The sequence below is a fragment of the Triturus cristatus genome, chromosome 6 (genome assembly GCF_964204655.1).
Source record: "Triturus cristatus chromosome 6, aTriCri1.1, whole genome shotgun sequence".
Taxonomy (NCBI): Eukaryota; Metazoa; Chordata; class Amphibia; order Caudata; family Salamandridae; genus Triturus; species Triturus cristatus.
In genome coordinates, this window is record NC_140589.1 from 1,223,125,225 (window position 1) to 1,223,145,973 (window position 20,749).

Here is a 20,749-nt window from a genome sequence, read left to right on the forward strand (position 1 = left end):
GACTGCCTTCCCTCTCTAACCCCTAGGGAGCACAAAGAGGAGGATTCAGGGACAATCGACTCGAACTTGGAAGTCTTAACCGAATCCCCGGGATGCCCAAGTTTAGATCACGTACACAAAAACATAGATGTGCCACCAAGAATGGTAGCCCCAACTAATGTTGCAGTTACTAGCAACATAGCCCTTTGTAACATCGTTTCATGGAATATCTCTGGTATACGTTCCAAGCTAAATAACCACTTGTGGTGGGATTTTATTTTAAAATATGAGATATTATGTTTCCAGGAAACATGGGCTAAGGAAGTGTTTCACATGAATGGGTATAGGACGTATCATACCCCGGCATTAGACGGGTTGAGTGGAAGGGCTAAGGGCAGGCTATGCACATATATAGCGAGTAGTCTGAAAGTAAAGGAGATAACTATGCTTGTTGATGAACCTTATTATCAAATGGTTGTAATCCATGTAGATGCAAAACATTGTATTGCTTTGGCTACTTTTTATAATAACATCCCATCAGATAAGGTTGGGCTTACTGGGAAAAAAAAAACTGTCCAGGGATTTGAAGTCTGTTAGTAATAACAAGGCCAAACATATGACGTTAACCCTGGCAGGGGATTTCAATTGCGCATTATGGGCTAAAGTTGAAGATAACTCATGTGGCCTATTAAATGAAGAAGGAGCAACTATTTCCCATTTCCGGCACTCTGTGTTGGGAGAGTTGCTTAATGAACTGATCTTCAGCCTTGATTTGGGTTTTGTAAACAAACCATGCCCATTACCTGCCCCCATGCCCTGGACTTTTAATGGTAGGGGTTTATGTTCTACTGTCGACTACATACTAATGCCCAACAGTCACATGCATAGTCTTCACTCGTTTGGCGTTGCAGATAACTCTTTTGAGTGATCATTTTCCCCTCTGTCTTTCAATTTTATTATCACCAAGTAACTCTGTTAGACCTGATAAAGATGACCAGTTGTTAGAAAATATAGTTATTGGGAGAACAAATGGGTATTCCTTGCGCTGGTCAATGGTAGACCCAGTAAGCAGTGATAACCAAGACCGTGGTTGATAAATGTAAATCTGCTTTCGAGATATACTTGAGCAAAACTGCTGCCCCAGACAGTATTTTAGCCTCTTTACAGCTGATATCTAACGTAATAAGAGAATCCTTGCTTACTCGGAAAAGTAGTAAGGGTAAATCACGTGGATGGTTTGATTCTAGGTGTACTTTGGGATACTCCAATTAAAAAAAACGAGCTACATAAGACACCTAGAAACCCGACTGGAGTGAGGAAGGCATTGCATAAGGCCTCGATAGTGAAAGATAGTTTGGCGTTTTGGAAGGCGGTTAAAGTACCTTTTTTGTCCAATGAAGCCAGTCTGTCCATTGAAATTGCCATTACTGAGTAACAATGGATTAAATATTTCTTAAAAGTATATAATGGCGAGGAAAATTTTGATGTGGCGGGTAATATTGGTCAAGGGGAACATAATTTGGTTTCTTTACTTCATTATTCAGGCCCGGAGTTTACCTAAGGTAAAGTGAATCAGGCACTTTCTCTAAGTCAGGGCGGTAAGGCCCCGGGTCCTGACGGGACACCCGTAGACTTATTTAAGTCAAATATTTATTTGTGGGGGCCAATTATCATCCAGGTAATTTCTGCTAGCTGCTGTACCCCTTTTTTACCCACTTGGGTAGAATCTACCATTGTGCCAATTTTTAAAAAGGGGGATCAACAGGATCCTGGATGTTACAGGCCTATTTCTTTATTGGATGCCCTAACAAAAGTAGCAGGTCTAATAATAATATAACATCTCCAGGACTGGGCGGAGGATAACGCGGTTGTATCTGATCTACCATATGGCTTTCGTGTGGACTTGGGGACGGTAGAAGAGTTTAAACCTATCAATTTTAGTGGGGCAATACACAAGGGTGAAGAAGGGGAAGCTGTTAGCGTTTTTGGACCTCACAGCCGCTTTTGACTGTGTGATCCACAGCAAACTCTGGTCAATATTAGAAGTTATGGGGGTTGATGTTCAGATTATTTATTTTCTTAAGCGTTTTTATAATGATGCCAAGGCATGTGTACGCTGTGGTTTGAATGCAGAGTTCTCTGCCTCATTCCCAATAAGGAGGGGGTCAGGCAAGGTTGTGTCCTGGCCCCGTTTCTTTATAATCTTTATATTAATGGTTTGGGTGAGGCACTCTTGGAAGACAATCAAGATTTGCCTCAAGTAGCCGGACGCCCAATACCAGCTCTCCTATATGCGGATGACGCGGTATTGATGTCCCGTACACAAGTAGGCCTCCAGAGGGTGTAAACAGTTTTTCTAATTTTATAAAAGCTCTCGGTCTAAGAGTGAATTCCTCGAAGACTTTAATCATGCAGTGCGGCCATGGTATCAAGAGGTCTAAGGACATGTTCGTGAAACGACAGAAGATTGGGGTCACCAAGAGATTCTCGTATCTGGGAATTCTCTTTGACCAAAATGACACCTGGGTACAACAAGTTTCAGCGAAAAAACTAGCTCTCTTAAGAACAACAATCTCCCTTACAAATTTTGCAAGAAAACTGGGAAGGAGACCACCTGAAAGAATTGTCATAGTTCCACTTTCCAATAAAAATATGTTAAACAGACATACATTTCCTTTGACTCAATACACGCTTTAAAAAAGTTACAATCCTAAAAAACCTTTGCTCGTATCCAAATGTTGTAATGCAAGAAGAGCATGTCGACATTGGCAAAGCCCCAGAGATTTTAATACTGGTAGTATACAAACTTTCCTCACATCAGTATAAAACCTGCAAAAAAGAACGACATGTATCGTAGACTGTGATGAATAGTTGTCACAAGGACACATTTGAAGGTCTTGAGCCCAGTCGTTCATTTTCGCAAGGGTAACACGTCTGTGAAAAACCCCCAACCTAAATCTAGTTAATAAAAACCTATCAAACACCTGGTACAAAAGTTAAATGGAATTGAATGTTAAAATCAACTGATTGTGCAGGACAGTTGGTTTTGTAATCTCAGATGACATTCTAATAGTATCCAAAAACAGAAGGCCCTCTTTTAAAAAAAAAACTCCTTCCTCGTTATCTTCTGGGTAGTTCTTGGGTTGGTGAAATATTCTATGCAACCTATATCTTGGCAAAAATCTCGAACATATCTTAACCATGGGATCTTTAGGGCCCCTTCCAATTTCAGACTATCTATGAGAATATCTCTGTTGAACTTTGCTTCTTCTTTAGTCCAGAGCCTGTGCCATAAGAGAACAGGCCCTAGAACAGGCTCTAGCTTTATTAAATCCGGAATGAAAGGAAGGCCCAACTCCGCATGACATATGTACGATGAGGTACTATTCAGTACGGATAGACAATATCTTAAACTGTTTTCCACTCGTTGACTCGGAAGCAGATCAGCGAAGCCCCAGACCCCAGCACCATACACCTCAGTGGAGACACACTTTGCTTTGTAGATTTGAATGAGCTCATTAAGTTTAAAATGTTATAATGAACTATGAATATTTTTTAATTGTATGGTATTTTAACTTATTAAGTGACTGATGTGTTTATTTTATGTGCTTTTATGATTGTTCGATATAGCAATTGAATAAAGCTTTCTTTGGTACGTCTGTGGGAGCCACCTGAAGATCTTATGCAGCATTCGCAGGATAAGGAAACATGAGGAGGTGACAGCGTTGATCTGCGAGTCCATGGTGAGTTTGTTGTCCATGAAGAGTCCTAAGTTTCTGGTGTGGTGTGATGGGATGGGATAGGCATGGGTCCTAGTTCCATGGGCTACCAGGAGGAATCCCAGGGAGAGCTTTTGTTCCTGAAGATTGGTACTTTTTTTTGTCTGTGTTGATATTCAGGCAGTTCTCTTTCATCCAGTTCGCCACGCTGGTTATGCAGTTCGAGAAGTTCTTGGTGGTGCTGAAGTAGTCAGTCAAGGATAGGATGAGCTGTGTGTCGTCGGCGTAGGAGATAAAGTTGATCCTGTGGGTTCTGATGATGTTTGTGAGAGGTGTCATGTATATGTTGAAGAGGGTTTGGCTGAGTGATGATCTTTGTGGGACTCGGCAGAGGAGTTTCTTGGGTTACAAGGTGTGTGGTTGGGTCATTATTCTCTGGGTTCTGCCTGTGAGGAATGAGATTATCCATATTAGTGCTGGTCCTTGTATTCCTGTGATGTAGTCTAGAGACTAGAATGTGGTGAGAGACTGTGTCGAAGGGTGCGGAGGGATCGAGCAGAATGAGTGCTGCAATATAGTCTCTGTCGAGGACGGCCCAGATGAAGTCTGTGGCTGAGATGAGGGCTATTTCAGGGCTGTGGCTTCTCTGGAAGCCTGATTGCATGTTGTCCGTTTTGCTATACGCGGATGATGCTGTACTAATAGCTAGGACAGAAATTGGGCTTCAAACTCTGTTAAATTCTTTCTATGAATTTATGAATAATCCAGATTTAAAAATTAACAGCACCAAGTACTATACCATGAGACTGGGCAAACGTTCTAGTAAGGTATTCCAATTTAAAATAGGGGGAGATATAATTCCTAGCACCAAGGTGTTCTCCTATTTAGGAGTTTTATTTGATGACAAGTTAAAGTGGGAGGCCGTGATACAAAAAAAAAAGGGGGGAGTTGGCCCGGGCAAATGCTGCAATTTTTAACTTTGCTTCAAAAATAGGGAAGAAACTGACTGGGGCCATGCTTCAGGTTTATAGAGCCAAGGGTGTTGCCATAGCATGCTATGGTAGTGAGTTGTGGGGACGTGGTGTGATTAAACCTTTACAGGTCGAGGAAAACAAGTTTTTAAAAAGACTACTATGTGTTTCGCAAAGTACGCCGAACCTGGTGGCTCATGAAGAATTGGGAGTACCTTACATAGCCGACCATATAACACTGCGCCCTATGATCTTTTGGCTACAGTGTTGGCTCAACCCGGATATTCCCTCGACTCAAGCTTTACTTAGGGACTGCTTGGCTTTAGAGAACACGGCACGAATCCCTTGGTTCAATTACATTAAAAAAGGATTTGAATCATTGGGAAGGGGTTCACTATTTACCAAGCCTGAAGAAATCCTTAAAAAGGACATCCCATTAATTAAAACCTCTTTCTTGAATCATAGGAGGCAAGAAAGGGAAGGGATCGAGATTATGAAACCCAGTGTCCGGGCATATCTCACTTTAATTACGACCCCCACTGCCGAGCCTTACCTGCTCTCCACCCTTACTTCTCAAAAAAAATTTCTGTTAACCAGGTTCAGATGTAACACATATCATTTCTTACTGGCTAGACCAAAAGGGGGAAACCGAGGGCAGATGTTACCAGTATGTGCTTGTGATGGTCAATCGCCGCAAAATTTAGAACACTCTATGTTTTTCTGCACTTTTTATTCAGTTCCAAGAAATTCTTTCCTGATTCCAATTTTAAAGAAAATGAATTTCACTCAAGTTAAACCTGCCTTAATGTTTTTACAATTATTGCATACGGATTGTATATATTTTATTGTCTATTTTTTAAAATCTATTCTGAAATCCAGAGTGGATATGGATTGTTAAATATGTCAATGGAACTTGTTCTTATCTCTGGGTTGTGTATTTAAATTGTGTCTGTTTGTGACTTTTTATGAATTTATATTCTAAATTCGAAATAAAGTATCTTTTGAACTTGGTGTGGTGTGATGGGATGGGATAGGCATGGGTCCTAGTTCCATGGGCTACCAGGAGGAATCCCAGGGAGAGCTTTTGTTCCTGAAGATTGGTACTTTTTTTTGTCTGTGTTGATATTCAGGCAGTTCTCTTTCATCCAGGACGCCACGCTGGTTATGCAGTTCGAGAAGATCTTGGTGGTGCGGAAGTCGTCAGTCAAGGATAGGATGAGCTGTGTGTCGTCGGCGTAGGAGATAAAGTTGATCCTGTGGGTTCTGATGATGTTTGTGAGAGGTGTCATGTATATGTTGAAGAGGGTTTGGCTGAGTGATGATCTTTGCGGGACTCGGCAGAGGAGTTTCTTGGGTTACAAGGTGCGTGGTTGGGTCATTATTCTCTGGGTTCTGCCTGTGAGGAATGAGATTATCCATATTAGTGCTGGTCCTTGTATTCCTGTGATGTAGTCTAGAGACTAGAATGTGGTGAGAGAATGTGTCGAAGGGTGCGGAGGGATCGAGCAGAATGAGTGCTGCGATATAGTCTCTGTCGAGGACGGCCCAGATTAAGTCTGTTGCTGCGATGAGGGCTATTTCAGGGCTGTGGCTTCTCTGGAAGCCTGATTGCATGTTGTCCTGTAGTTGTTGAAATTCTAGGTTGCTGGACAGTTGCTTGTTGATTGCCTTTTCCATGACTTTAGCTGGGAATGGTAGCTGTGAGATGGGCCAGGATTTTCTGAGTTCACTTGGTTCGGCTGATGGTTTCTTAATGAGTGCGATGACTTCTGTGTGCTTCCAGCTATATGGGAAGATTGAGGTTTCGATGGAGGTCTTGATGGTTGTGAGCCTGAGGCCGACTGTGGGTCCTCCCTGGTTGTAGATGTAGTGGGTGTAAGGGTCCAGTTGGGTGTAAGATTGTGTCCTGTAGTGTGAGTTGGGCCTTGGAGGAGCTGGGAGAGTCTGATGTTGTTGAGGCTTTCAAGCAGGGCGTGGTATTGGGGGTCCGTAGAGTCTTCGAGGTGAAAGTTGAGGTAGCAGAGGAAGAAGTCGTCCTTGGAGCAGATGGCAAGAGGAGCTATGAAGTCTGTGACGAAGTTGCGGGAGGGAGTCTGTAGTCCCGGCGTCAGTACGAGAGGGTCCTTTTTCGACTGATTGCAGTTTGAAGTGCATGTGTGCCATGAATAGTGTGTTCATGTCTGTGGATGTAGTGCAGTTTATGTTGTTCTTGTGAATGATGGCGAGGCCTCTGCCTAGCTTGTGGGTTCTGTCTTGGTGCCTGATCTTGTAGCCTGTTGGAATGGCTGTGGTGGCAATGTTGGGTGATGACTCTGGGCTGAGCCAAGTTTCAGTGAGAAGAGGATATCTGGTCCATGGCTGTCAGTGAGGTCCCATATCTCTGTGGAATGTCTGCAGAGTGAGCATTTGTTGAGAAGCATGCGTGCAAGTTGGTGTAGTGGTGAGCGTTATGGCCTGTCAGGGGGTGGGGATTGAGGGTAAGTTGTTGCAGGTGAAGTGGCAGTGCGCGCTGGTGAAAGGTTCTACCATGGTGTGTGGCTTCGCAACAGCAGTTGTGATGGTGTCTCGGGCTGAGCGGAGGGCATTTTGAGGCTTAGCTGACACCACGCCTTCGCTAGTCAGGCGTATCTTTGCAGATTTGCTTCGCATATTTTGCACATAAAACTGCCTATTTTGCACAATTGAGTTTGGAAATGTCCTCATACTTGCACTTTAAAAATTGAATAACATTTTAATCACCACTCCTTCATCATTTTGGTTTTAACTTACGCTTTTTTAACTTGTGTATTTGTGTGTGACCACTTCCTGGTCCCTCGCTGTGCCGCTGAGAGCCGCCATCTTGGGTCTGGGGCGCTCTAGTCGCGCGCACACGGGACGACTATTTGATGCGCGCCAAAGGCGCGCCTAAGGCAAGCCCGTCTGCGCCCGTTCGCGTCCAGCGCCAGTTACGCTGCCAGTGTCCCTCGTCTTTCGGGGGGCCCGCTGATATACAGCCGCTATGATCTACTGGCACTTAGACTCAAATCTTGCACTCCCAACTTGAATTGGGATGTGAGCTGTAGCCATCCTCTTTCATGTACCACCTGTAAATTCCATCTGAGCCATGCTCCCAGAGGACTACAACCTCGCCTCAGTGGGGCGGTGAGTTCTAGAGCTCGTCCAATTATTAAAGCTGGCCTGATTAACAGTCGGTCGTTGGTAAAACATTACCAGGATATTTTTGACCTTATCCTGGACCAACACTTCGATCTGCTGTTTATCACGGAGACCTGGATGAATGATTCTCCCAATCCTATTGTTCAGATGGCGATCCCAGCAGGCTATTCGATCTGCCGAGCTGACCGCTTGTGTGGTAGGGGGGGGGTGGTGTGGCCATTGTTTACAGAAATGTCTGGGAGGTGACTCAGGGTAATAATCTCTCGCTAAACCAGAGTGAACTCCTCGACTTCACCATCGTTTTTTCGGCCCACTCCACGCTGGCCGGCACCTTAGTCTATAAGCCACCTGGCTACGCTGGTCCTTTTCTCATTGGTCTTGGAGAGGTGCTTGTTTCCCGCGCATTGCGCTTCTCGCAATACCTTTTTCTGGGAGATTTTAATATTCACCTTGACCAACAGGATTTGAGTGACACTCAAGCCTTCCTAGAAGCGGTTGATCTAGCTCAGCTTACCCAATGGGTTAGCTCCCCTACCCATTGTGGCGGTCACATCGTGGATTCTATCTGTTCAAATTTCCCTATCTCTATTGAAAACCCGCTTCCAGTCTCTTGGTCTGATCATTTCCTCTCTTGTTTCGCGTGGTCTATGAGTGAAGGGGCAGCCGACCAACAGGTCAATTCCTGTCCCCCGTCTGCTAAAATTGATCCTATAGCTTTTCGGCTCTGTCTTGATAACTCTAGGGTTACTCTTCTGTCTGATCTAAAAGGGGCCCTTGCATGTTTCTTGGGTTGGATTGGCCGAGCTGTGGACAGTCTTTCTCCCATGTCTTGCCGTCATCGCCACAGAGATTCTCCCTCGCAACCTTGGTTTTCTCCTAATTTGAAATTGCTTAAATGGCACTGCAAAAAGCTTGAACACATTTGGCGTACCGCCTTCTGCCCAACAGCTAAGAAGGCGCTGAGAGATGCCCAGAAGACTTACTATCAGGCCATTCGTCAGGCGAAAAGCCTTTACTATAGTAAGCGGATTGAGTCCGCTAGTAACAACTCTAAAGACATTTTTTCAATCGTTCAGAGTTTCATGGCCCCGGAAGCTATGGCCACCAAACTCCCTGTTTCTGCGTCTTGGTGCGGAAAGCTATCTGACTTTTTTGCTGCTAAGATTCTGTCCATTCAGGCGACGTTTGCCTGTAATAGTGGGCCTCTAGCTGGAGGTCCTACTCCGACTGTGTTATTTTCTACCTTCTCTCCTGTGGACCCCTCCGAGTCCCTGAAATTATTGCAATCTCTAAAGTCAGGGTCCCCGTCAGATCCGTGCCTGGCCAGGCTTTTGGCCTCCATTGCCGAGACAGTCAACTCGGAGGTAAATTCACTTGTTAATTTGTCCCTCACTGAGGCTGTTGTTCCACGGGAATGGAAACAAGCTAAAATCATCTCGCTGCTAAAAAAGCCATCCCTTGACTCCGGCAACCCTGCCAACTATCGCCCGATTTCTCTACTTCCCTGCTTGGCAAAAATCTGTGAAAAGGTAGTCAACAGACAGCTGACTGCTTTCGTTGAGAAATCGAGGCTTCTCCATCCGGCTCAATCGGGTTTTAGAGCCTCCCATAGCACTGAGTCTGCCTTGGTTGAGGTCTCAGAAGCTATCCGTGAGTGTCTGGATTTGGGGGGGAAGTGCAGCCCTTATCCTTCTGGATTTGTCGGCTGCATTCGACACCGTGCCGCATGCAATGTTGTTGTCTCGGCTAGCTGATATCGGCATTACAGGTCAGGCCTGGAAGTGGCTGAAATCTTTTCTCTCTCTACGGTCTCAACAGGTCTGGCTCCCGCCTTTTGCGTCTCCTCCTCAACCTGTGACTACCCGTGTGCCTCAGGGATCCTCGCTGAGTCCCCTGCTTTTTAATATTTATGTCACACCCTTAGTTCAACTGGCAGAGGAATGTGGGGCAAAGGTTGTTGCATATGCCGACGACACTCAGCTCCTGTTCACATGGGGTAAATCTGATTTCTCTACTACCAGAGTACAGGGCTGTCTGTCAGCAGTCTTTCATTGGCTATCCGGCGCTCAATTGAAGTGCAATGAGGATAAGACGGAAATCTTACTTTATGGTAAATTTCCTCCTCATTTTAGAGACTCTCTCTGGCCCACAGCCTATCCCTCTCCTTCCTGCACGGGTCTCCCAGTCAAAAACTTGGGGGTCTGGTTTGACGAGCAGCTGTCCTTTCAAACTCAGATTAAAAAACGTAAAGGCTGCTGCTTCGGTATTCTCAGATCCCTGCGAAAGTTTTTACCTTTGCTACCTAGACCAGCTAAGGAAACAGTGGTCCGGGTTTTGATCCTCTCTCGTCTTGACTATGCTAACGGTCTATATGTTGGCCTTCCTGACTATTTACTTAAAAGATTGCAGGTTATTCAGAACGCGGCAGCCCGGCTGGTGGTTAATCTTCCCATTAGAAACTGTATCGCGCCTTCGCTCCACTTGCTGCACTGGCTGCCTGTCAAGAAACGCGTTGAATTCAAGGCTCTGGTTCTTGCTCATTGCGCTCTATATGATGGAGGGCCTCTCTATCTTAGGAAGCGCTTCTCTTTTTACAGGCCAACCAGGCTTTTGAGATCTTCTCAGCTCCTTGCGTCCACCCCACGCGTTCGTCTTCATCGTATGGGGGGTAGATCTCTTGCTTCTAAGGCTGTCATGCTGTGGAATGCACTGCCACTATCCTTACGTGCTATTCAGGATTCATTGCTGTTCAGGAAGCACCTCAAAACATTCTTGTTTTAACTGCCTTTGTGTCACTGTCCTCTTAGCTCGCGCCGGGACACTCCTAGGAGTAGCTGTGCGCGCTATAAATTACAATAACATAACATCAGTGGTGTAGCTATGTGGGTGGGGGGTGCGGTCGGACCAGGGTTCGTAGAACTGGACATGGTCCAGGTGCAGACAGGCTTCCCTTAGGAAGGGCTGGAAGAAGAGAAGGGAGTAGGCAGATGGCGCGGGATAGAAGGTAAGGAGAAGGGTCACTTTTACCTTTTTTGTGAATTACCCTCCACCCAATTTTTCTTTGAGAACTAGTCACTATTTTTGGTTCTATTACAGTCTATTTTCTGATGACACCCAAATCTTGACCTCCTTGTGGTCCTTTATGGTTCACCTGTATAAAAGCACATTCTAACTCACAACCATCTGTAACTTTCATTGTCTACTGCAAAACCCCACAAACACATGTTCTACCCCTCATTCACAGGACCAAAACCATTACCTTCACCTGTGATTTAACCCTTTCTGGTTATCAAGGTCTCCTTTGTACTCAGTCATGAATACCAGAATGCACTTTAAAACCTAAATGAGAGTGGACTTCATCGCTGTCCGTGTGACTAAGATGTACTATCGTCACCCCTGCCAGCCGAGACTACTTAACACACTAGATTGGAGCACAGTTGATAACAGTAACAGATGGCAACAAAACTTTACTATCAACGGTTATAAACTTAGTCACAGTTCTCAACCTGATCCAGTCACCTCCCATTTCCCATTAACAGTAACAAGCAGGCTGGCTTCAGCACAAACCAAAACATATTGAGGTTTCTCTGTCTAGTCTTTAATAGAATTCATCACTATACTTTGCAGTCAATCATGAGCATCATCACTTCCTCCCACACCATTCTGTCCATAACCGAACACTTCCTAGCAATTGCAAAAAGCCCACGTGCAGCATCCCAGTTCAGAGATGTACTCTCTTACCTGACATAATCCCTTTGGTCTGCCCCTGAATAGGAGTGCACTATCCTCTCTCCAAGTACACACATTAAGTAGCCTAAGACACCAGTTAAGGACTTCCAGAAACACAAGAACTTTCGATTAACACCAACAAGCTAGATCCTCCTCCTAGTTGGTCTTGCCCCTGAAGGTCAATGTTATTTAAGTATGTAATGATTGTTTCCTCTACCAGGAGCTACATTTGTGATGAAGAAAGGAATTTAAAAAGTATGTTTGTTAAAATATGCCAAGCGTACATCACCTAAAGGCTTCTTCCATGCAAGACAATGAAATTACATTCCACTATTTGGATAGTGGCAACAACATGGACAAAAACTTGGTGAATTACTTCTCATCAAGATTAATGAAAAATTGTCAAACCACTATTGATTAAACACAATTATAGGAGGTCACTCTCTACATTGTATGTATGAATTCCTGCCAGGGACTCCTATTATTTTCCACTCCTATTATTAATTTTGTAATCCACAGTTAAATTACTGATATGGGTGATGGAAACGAGTGTACTCCAACCCAGAAGGGCACAAAAGTAGGAACAAATATTGCTGGCTTTAAAACTCAAATAAGTCCTTTGATGAGCTCCTTTTTGCCTTAAACATCAACATCAAAGGGGAACTTTACTTTCGGAAATTCTTCACTAAACTACTAAAAAGTAGTTGGAGGTAAAGCCCATACAATTGGAAAAATGGTATTTCATGGACACTCAAGACTTCCTAACAAAATATGCCCAAGAAATCTATTTGAATAATCAACTCTGTCCAACACCGAATTTAAAAAAATGAGGCAGTTAACATTGGAATATGTTGGGTACTACATTTAAGAGCTTCTAATGCCTTGTAGAAGCCTGGAGCATCAACATTCCAATGTTTGTTCACAGCAGTTGCTATTAACAAAGGCCTCACAGAGCCTGAGGGGATTTCAACCCCCCCCTCAGGCTCTGCGAGACGTTTGTTTTACAAATTAAAACATTCTGCCCTCTAGGGGTGGAATGTTCTAATAGCCTTAGAGCCCTCCGTAGCGGGCTCTATCCGCTTTTAAAGGCCCGCTCCCTTCGGCTCAGGTCTTTAACGTTGTAGAAGGTCTTTAATGGCTGGTAGAGCACGTTACATCGGGCTCTAGGGCTATATTAAAGTCGTTTTACAAGGTAGTACATTTTTAAATTACATCAGCCGGTAGATTTTTTTCTGTTTCGTGAACTTCTGGTCAAATTACACACAAGATTTTCTCAGCACTCTGTCATTTTAAGCATGATCTCTACTAGCCCAATGGGCCACATAGAAAAGAAAATCATACGGATATTGACAACAATGAACCTTGAAGAGCTGGGCATCTTGATTTAAGCTTTCTAAGCTGAGTTCCATGACGATCGGCCATAAACAAATGGACAGAAAAGAAAGTCACAATCGCCCTGCAGTCACCTTCTGTGAAGTGCAATGTGTTCCATTTTACTTCTAAGATAAGCAGGACATTCACCGTTTATTAAACCATGAACAAGGATTTATATTTGCAAATACAATTTTTAAACTAAATAAGAAACAGCAGTTATGTACTAAAGTAGTCTTTAGCACCATTTATGTTGAATACAAGTCAAATTAACTGCTTATAAATATGTTGATGGATTATTTTTTAAATTTATGTGTAAGTCGGTTTATACTCCTCTTACTGTGAGTCTTTTTCGACATGAAGACATCCCTCTCTTGCAAGAACAGGACAGTGGAATGCAAGCAAATACCCCAATACGATGGATTACAATAAAAATGTTGATGGATTTTTCTTTGACAGTTACAGGAATTGGCAACAATTACTGTCAATATGGAGAGCACTAGTGAAGTGTGCAACTTAATATTTGTAGAACGGCTTTCTGAACTGGAGGCTATTTTACATTGGTTTGTGTATTGTGTATGCCCTTCCATACCCCAGAGTATTATACTACCAGTATAAGTCAGTGTAAAATGGTGATTTCCTCATTTTAGGATTGCTCAATTTGATTGAGATGTGGAATCAACTACTAAAAAAAAGTCCACTGTGCCTTTTGAAAAGCTTTCACGCTATGTATGTATGAAATGCAATTCAAGAGCATTAAGTAACAGTTTGCCTCTGAACGATGTGTTCTCTTTTTCACTTTTTAATTATACGTTAATAATAAAAGAGTACCAGTTCCCTTTCCCTTGTTTATTTGCTTCTCACCTCCATTTTGCTTAGTAGAAGCATACAGCAGCTGTTTTCCAGATTAAAATGAGGACATAGTGGCCTAACACTGTATGTCGCTACACTAGTAGGGACTTTGTCTCAATGTAGAACTTGCAACACTGCAAGCAATGTATTTTATTTACCTTGGCTTTTCTGGTGCATCCAGAGGATTGCTGAAAAAAGGCTCTTGATAAACTGTTTCCATCAAGTCATGATCTTGTAAGGTTGCCATGATTTCTTCGCGACTCGGTGGAGACATCAGAGGTTTTAAAATGTGAGCTGTACGAGGTGTGTGGCTGCCATTCTTTGACTGTGAGGGAGAACTAACAGATCTTGGCGAACTGTCTGGAGTTGGTGTCAACCCTTCGTTATGTCTCGAAATGTACAACTCTAAATCATCAGACCCAACATCCATAAACTCACCATCTGGGGAAGACAAATGTCCAGAAAACAAGTTGCTTACTGCACTGAAAGGCCGGCATTTGTCATAGGAGGCTTGTTTTCCACTGTAATTCAATGCTATTGGTATCCATTCAGATGAATGTGGTGCTGGGGGAAAGCTTACAGACATGTCTTTATTAGTTACCATTTTTCTGCTCCTCTGAAGTTGCTCCTCCAAGTAGTCTTCTGGCTGACGGAAACAGAAACTGTCAATTGACAGGCCTCCTCGGATGATTTGGGGTTGCATGTTGCTATTCCATTGACTGTGACAGCTATCCTCTTTGATGTCTACAGATGATTTTTCAAAAAGTTCCGGGCTCAGAGGACCAGATGATTTGACCCACGGTGCATGGTGTGACAGACATGGCTTCTCTTCTTTCAGTTTGTGGGTTTCATGATTTGAGTGCTCCTTTCCTGATTGGCATGGGAAAGACTCATGAATTGCATCACTAAGAAACTTCTGTGGTAAATTCTGATCTGCCGGGACAAACTGGCTTCCTGAGTAGAGACTGCAAAAACCAGTTTGGCCAATGGTGTTAATGTCAAAATTATAGCTATGTTCCGGGGACAAACTGTCTTCAATGGAATAGCAACTTTCAAAGTCTGGATCTGACAATAACACAGGACTCCCATTTGAAGCTGAGTTAGTGCTCTGGTTTGAGAACTGCTGTTTCAAACAAGCAGGTTTTAAAACTAGAGGTGTCTTTTCTTTAACCTTTGTACTTCTAGGAGCCCTAGGTTTTTTTGATGTAGCAGCCTGAGATTTTTGAGTTGTTACATTATTTTCAGGAGGAGAGGATCCACTTTGATTCATTTGTGGTTTCGTAGGTGGTTCCTGAAGTATATGGTTTTGTTGTGCAATATGCTGTCTTTTATAGAGAAGCTCCTTTAGAACATCAATTCCTGTTTGTCCATCACAAGGTACTTGAGGAGTTCCTATGTATCCGCTGTTCTGGAGGATAACTTTTGAGGAGGCAGTCTTCTCAGGCATACAGATGTGGTTTAATTTCTGGGAGACATTTGTTTTATTGAGGTCTATTTGTTGTTTTTGATCCCATCCAACTGGCTTTACTGAGTTCTGCAAGGACATTAGGAAACAATTCTTAGGCAAATGAATGGCTCCATGATTCTTACCAGAGTATGCATTTTCAGCAGAATAAATATCCTGTGTTGGTGCATCCCTAACAGGCATAACCTGGTGCTGTATATTATCCCGTTTATACTGAAAAACATTGTTGGTATTTATTGGGCTGTTTTTTATATTGTCTGTGTAAACATTACTTTCACTACTCCTTCCCATGAACATGGGGCGTTTCAGTAAAGGGGTTGAGTGTTCTGCCTTTGCAGATGCGGTCCCCAAAGACGACTGCACAATCTGTAACACTGGAGCAGAGTGTTTAGAAAGCTCCAGTGACCTATTCTGAATAAAACTCGATTCTTTTATTTTGAATCCAATACCTTGACTAAATGTTCGCTCTGAGTTAATCTTGGGCATTCCAAATTCTGTACTTGTGAAACAAGGAACAGGTGGCTTGAGACATTTCTGGACAAGGGGATGGTCGGGAAAATCTACAGAATTATCTGTACCTGTCAGAGCACGAAAGCAACTAGGCAACTCTACTTTTGTATCAGCTGTAGAGGAAAGCTGTGTCAAGGGTGGAAGTGTTGAGAGAAGCTGAGAAGATGGTTGATTTGCTAGTTGTGTGGATGGAAAATATGGAGAGGGTAGATAAGATGTGGGTAGTGGCGTAGAAGGCTGCTGAGGTGACGGCAGCTGGGTAGATGGCACGTGGCCTGTTGAAAAACCACTTAAAGACAAATCTAACTGTGTTGCAGGAGGCTTTGGGGTGGTTTGGCTGAGGGAATCTACAGGAATATCCTGCAGTGTCGGCACAGTTTGTAAATCACCAGAGTTAACAATTAATGATTCAGGTTCAGCTGGTATGCTGTTTGTCACTCCAATTTCTTTTGCTTTTCTTCTTGGCTTAGACCTTTGTTTTTTATTTTTACTTTCTCCCTTTTCAAATGGAATGCTTTTATTCCGATTGGTCTTCAAAATAGCTGCCCTAGCTCCCACTTTCTTTCTAGGTTTTATAGCCTTATTATTTACATGACAGGTGCTGTCTATGTTTGGGGTTACTGGTTGGTTATTAAAAACATGTGTGATCCCACTACACAAATTGTCTTTTGGAAGCAGCAATATATTTTCAGGTTCTGGATCAGTAGGAGACCAGCAACGGGGTGGTGATGAATTCAATGGACTTGGACATCTCTCAGAGAGGAAACCTAGTTTTGACATAACATCATTAAAGTCCAAATCACGGTCTTCTGTCTCTGCATTATAAGATGGTGAAGGAAGATCAAGAAAAGTGAAAGTTTTTTTCCTCCTCAAAGGAAAAGTTCTTTTGACAGTCTTCCGACTACTTTGTTGAGGTTTTACAGTTTTTTTCTTTGAAGATTTTTGTTTAGTTTTCTTTTTGAGGCTCTTTTTTAGTGCTGGTGGATTCAGTGGGAATTTAGTTGCAAGAGAATCTGGAACCTTTGGCCAAAAGTCTTTCAATGGAGCCATCTTTTTATACATATTAATTTTTTCTTCTGTGAGTTTTACTTGTTCCTCAATGTGGTCTATCTTTCCAATTTTAACAAGCATATTTTTCTGCCCTTTAAATCGGTTCACGATAATATATTTAATAATTATTGGAGGAAGTTTGTTTGCAATTTTTCTGCGTTTGAGGGCTTTTTGTGAATCATCAGCATTTTCAGAAACTTCCATGGGTTGCAGTTGACATGTTTTTGATTCATGGGTGCCTGCACTTGGCTCCCCTTCTTCAGGTTCGTAATTTATTTTCCGTTTAGCTCTCAGTTTATATTTATTTGCATGCAACCCAGAGATGGCCTCTGAATCTAGGACTTCCTCTCCAGGAGAGGGAAAACAGCTGCTTTCTGGAATTTTGCTTTCTACAGCCCCATCAGCATTTTCAGTTAGTGGACATGATGGTTCACTAGCCTTAGGTGATAGACGGCTATTGTATGTGTTACCATTTGAACAACAGTTTTCCATTTTGCATGCGACACGTTTTACATTTTTGGCCTTTCGATGCGAGACCAGACCCAACCTTCGGTTAAATTTTGCAGGTTGCGTCTGATTGACAGGTTCTACTTTGACATTTGACTTACTAAGTTCCTGTTGGCAATCAAGGGTAATTTTGTCATTTTCAAGCACAGAATTTTCATGCCTGGAAACTATTTCATCCTGGCCTTGAGATGACTTCTGATGGCTTACAAGGGTCAATTTGTTATTTACACCAGTAGAACTCCAATGCCTTGAAATAATGATCTTGTTAGGTTTTGGACTTCCAAGATCTATTTTATTCTTACTGCTAACATCATGAACCCTCAGAACATCAACCATGTCATTTATATTGTCAGATTTTGGAAGACACTCAAGATCTTTATTACCTAAATTTGTAGGATTCGTAAGGAAATTATCAATTTTTCCATCTAAACTTGTAGAAAGTACATTACTAGAGTGGCCCTTCTCATCAGTCACCAATGCATGCTTCTGATGACCGAATGGATCTACTTTCTCAGTTACTAATGCAGGCTGCTGATGACTGACAGGATTAAATACCTCAGTAACAAATATAGGCTTCTGAAAACTGGCTTTGTCTATTTCCTCATTCATACATGCAGAGTTCTGAGGGCTGTGTGGATCTATTTCGTCAGTTACTGATGCAAGTTTCTGATTACTGGTTAAATCAATTTTCTCAATTACAGTGGTTGTACAGTCTGGATTGCCACAATCTGTATTCTCATTTACATATGCAGGCTGTCTACTGGGAGCATCTTCCTTTTTTCCAGTCAGAGTATGGCTGAAGGAATCAACCTCATTATTAATCATTTTAGGTTTTTGGAGAATGACATGAGCATTGCCTTCCTTCACCTGATTACTGTCATGGTCTATTTTCTCCGTAGCAGATGTAAACTTTCCAGGACTAGCAGGATCCATTTTCTCAGTAAACACTAATGCCTCCGGATAGCTGTCAGGATCAATTTTTGTGGGTAAGGATAGTGGCTTTTGATGACTGCCAGGAGTGCGAGGACAGACCGCATCTTTTCCTTCATTTAAACTCAGACCTTTTGGACTGTTGAGATCACTGTCTGCCGCTGCAGGGTTTTGATACCTCAAAGTCTCTGCTTCCTTATGTACACTTAAAGATATCTGAGAGCTTGCAGGAATCCTTTCCTTGGTCATAGTTGTGACCTTCTGAAATACATCAGAAATCACTTTCTCATTTTCAGTTGAAAACTTCTGATTAATGGTAGAATCTAATAATTTCCGATTATTTTCAAAATCAATGTTTTCATTCTTTAAAACATGTTCTTGATAATTGGCAAGATATTTTTTATTTACAGATGTAAGCTTTCGATGATTGACAGTGCCACATTTTGCCTTTGTAAATGCTGACTTTTTATGTTTTTTGGAGCCCATTTTATTATTTGAAACAGACTTTCTATGATGACCAAGAGCAGTCTCTTTTTTCGCATTAGTGGGCTCTTGGTTGACAAGGTGTGCTGTTTCAGTTAAGGCAGTTTCCTCTTGGCTGGTACAATCAATTGCCTTAATTTCAAATGCTGGCTCCTGATTATATATAGGATTCTTTTTCTCGTTTACAATAGCAATCTTACTTTGATTAAACAGACCCAACTTCTCATTTACAGATGTGCACTGCCATTGGCCAGCAGGATTCATTTCATCATCTTTAAAAGTACACGTCTGGCCTCTTGTTGGATCATTTTCATCTTTCATTGTCACATGGTTCTGAGGAATAGAAGACTTCTTTTTTTCTTTTAGAGAAAAAGAAAGCACAAGATTAGTAGCATCGGGTTCTTTTTTCATAGATAACGGCTGGCCGGTGCTAAATGGGTCCATATTGTTATCAACAGAAAAAGACTGATTAGCAGCCAGATTCACCTGTTCTTTTACACTTATGGTCTGCTGATGACTAGGACGATCCATTTTATCATTTGTAGGCTTGCGCTTTAGTTGACATTTTACATCAAATGTGTTATTTTCTGATTTATCTTTATTCTTAGAGGTATGAGCAATATTCTCATTTGCGAGTTTCCGTGGACAAATATGATCAATTTTCTCAAACTCGCGATTCACAGGTGAGGAAATTAAGCACTCAAGATCATTTTTTTCATTTAGATCAACTTTATTTGAAGACAAATTCTTTTGATGACTGACAAGATCCATTTTTGCTTTCACTGTTGTAAACTGCAGATGGCAGTCTGAATCTAGTTTCTCACTCACAGGTGTAGAACTTTGCAGAAGAGCATTTTTTTCGCTTTCACAGTCTGTCTCTTGGTTACTAGCAAAACCAACTTCATTTACAACAGAAGGCTTTTGATGAAGCACATTATCAGTTTTATTGTCCTGATCGGATGCCTTTTCAGGACATGATATCTCAAGTTTATAATTTGGGTCTGCAGGTTCGCGACTGTGGGGAATTACTATTTTATCATGAACAGCTGCAGGCCCTTGACTGATGTTAGACATTTTTCTTTTACAAAGTTTTAATCTAGAATGTTTGGTACCGTGCTGCAATTTGTAAGTCACAGGTGGGAGTTTTTGTGGTCGGTTAAGACAGTTTGAAAGAACCACACTTGGAAAAAACATATAATGTGCTGCTTGTTGACCATGATTCGTAACTTCTGCCTTGTGCTCTTGAAATTCTTCATACCGAATCTTGAGCTGGTTAAGTCTTTCTTCATTAGTGCCAGGCTCAACAGAACATTTACTGTTTTTATTCAACCCCGAGCAAGAAACCAAATCACAACTTTCCTTTAAGGCTGAAGGGGGAAAACTATTTGGCGTATTGACTATGCCTTTATCATTTCCTTCAGAGGGTAGCTTACTCGTAGAATGGTGAAAGTCTGAAAAGTTATACAACTTTCTTTCCAAAGTGCTGTCGCTGACGTTGCGACTTGAATGCATAAAAGAGGTATCCTTTTCAGCTTTTCTAATGCTGGTGTATTTCCTACAATTTGTGTGTCTGCTCACGGGTGGTGGTATTTCTTCATTAAAGTCATATATACTGTTTTCAGAGGGAACTTTAGAGACAAAGTCTTTTCTGTTACTCTCGAGGTGTTTGTTCTCACCAAGGGCAGTACTCCTAAAAGGTGCAGAATATTTTCCGCTGTAAGTGCTTTGAATTGAAAGAGAATGGACAGAAAATTCTGATCCCTTTTCAGGTACCGACTGCACAAGCTTGGCTGTTAAGTCCTCCTTTTTCAAAATATGAGACGAAAGGGCACTTGTGTGTTGACACTGAAAGGCAGTTTTAGCTGAAGCCTGGGCTTCAAATGTAGCAGCATCATTATGAAAGATTGAGCTCTTCACAGACATTTTGCTTGTTGCAATTACAGAGGAGTGTGTTCTGGAACTTTCATTATTTAAAGGATTGTCTGCAACAAAAGAAAACACATTTTAACCTCGAGCACAAAAGCATG

At 42.3% G+C, this 20,749-nt stretch overlaps 1 protein-coding gene across 2 annotated transcripts in view; it reads right to left on the reverse strand.

Moving 5' to 3' along the window:
- The window catches only part of REV3L (REV3 like, DNA directed polymerase zeta catalytic subunit), a 1,079,635-nt gene that overhangs the window by 334,180 nt on the left and 724,706 nt on the right, over positions 1-20,749 (reverse strand). For both annotated transcript variants that reach the window (XM_085612140.1, XM_085612139.1), the window contains exon 13: positions 13,936-20,704. In XM_085612140.1, the coding sequence (XP_085468266.1) occupies positions 13,936-20,704 (6,769 nt within the window). The remainder of the gene's footprint in view (positions 1-13,935; positions 20,705-20,749) is intronic.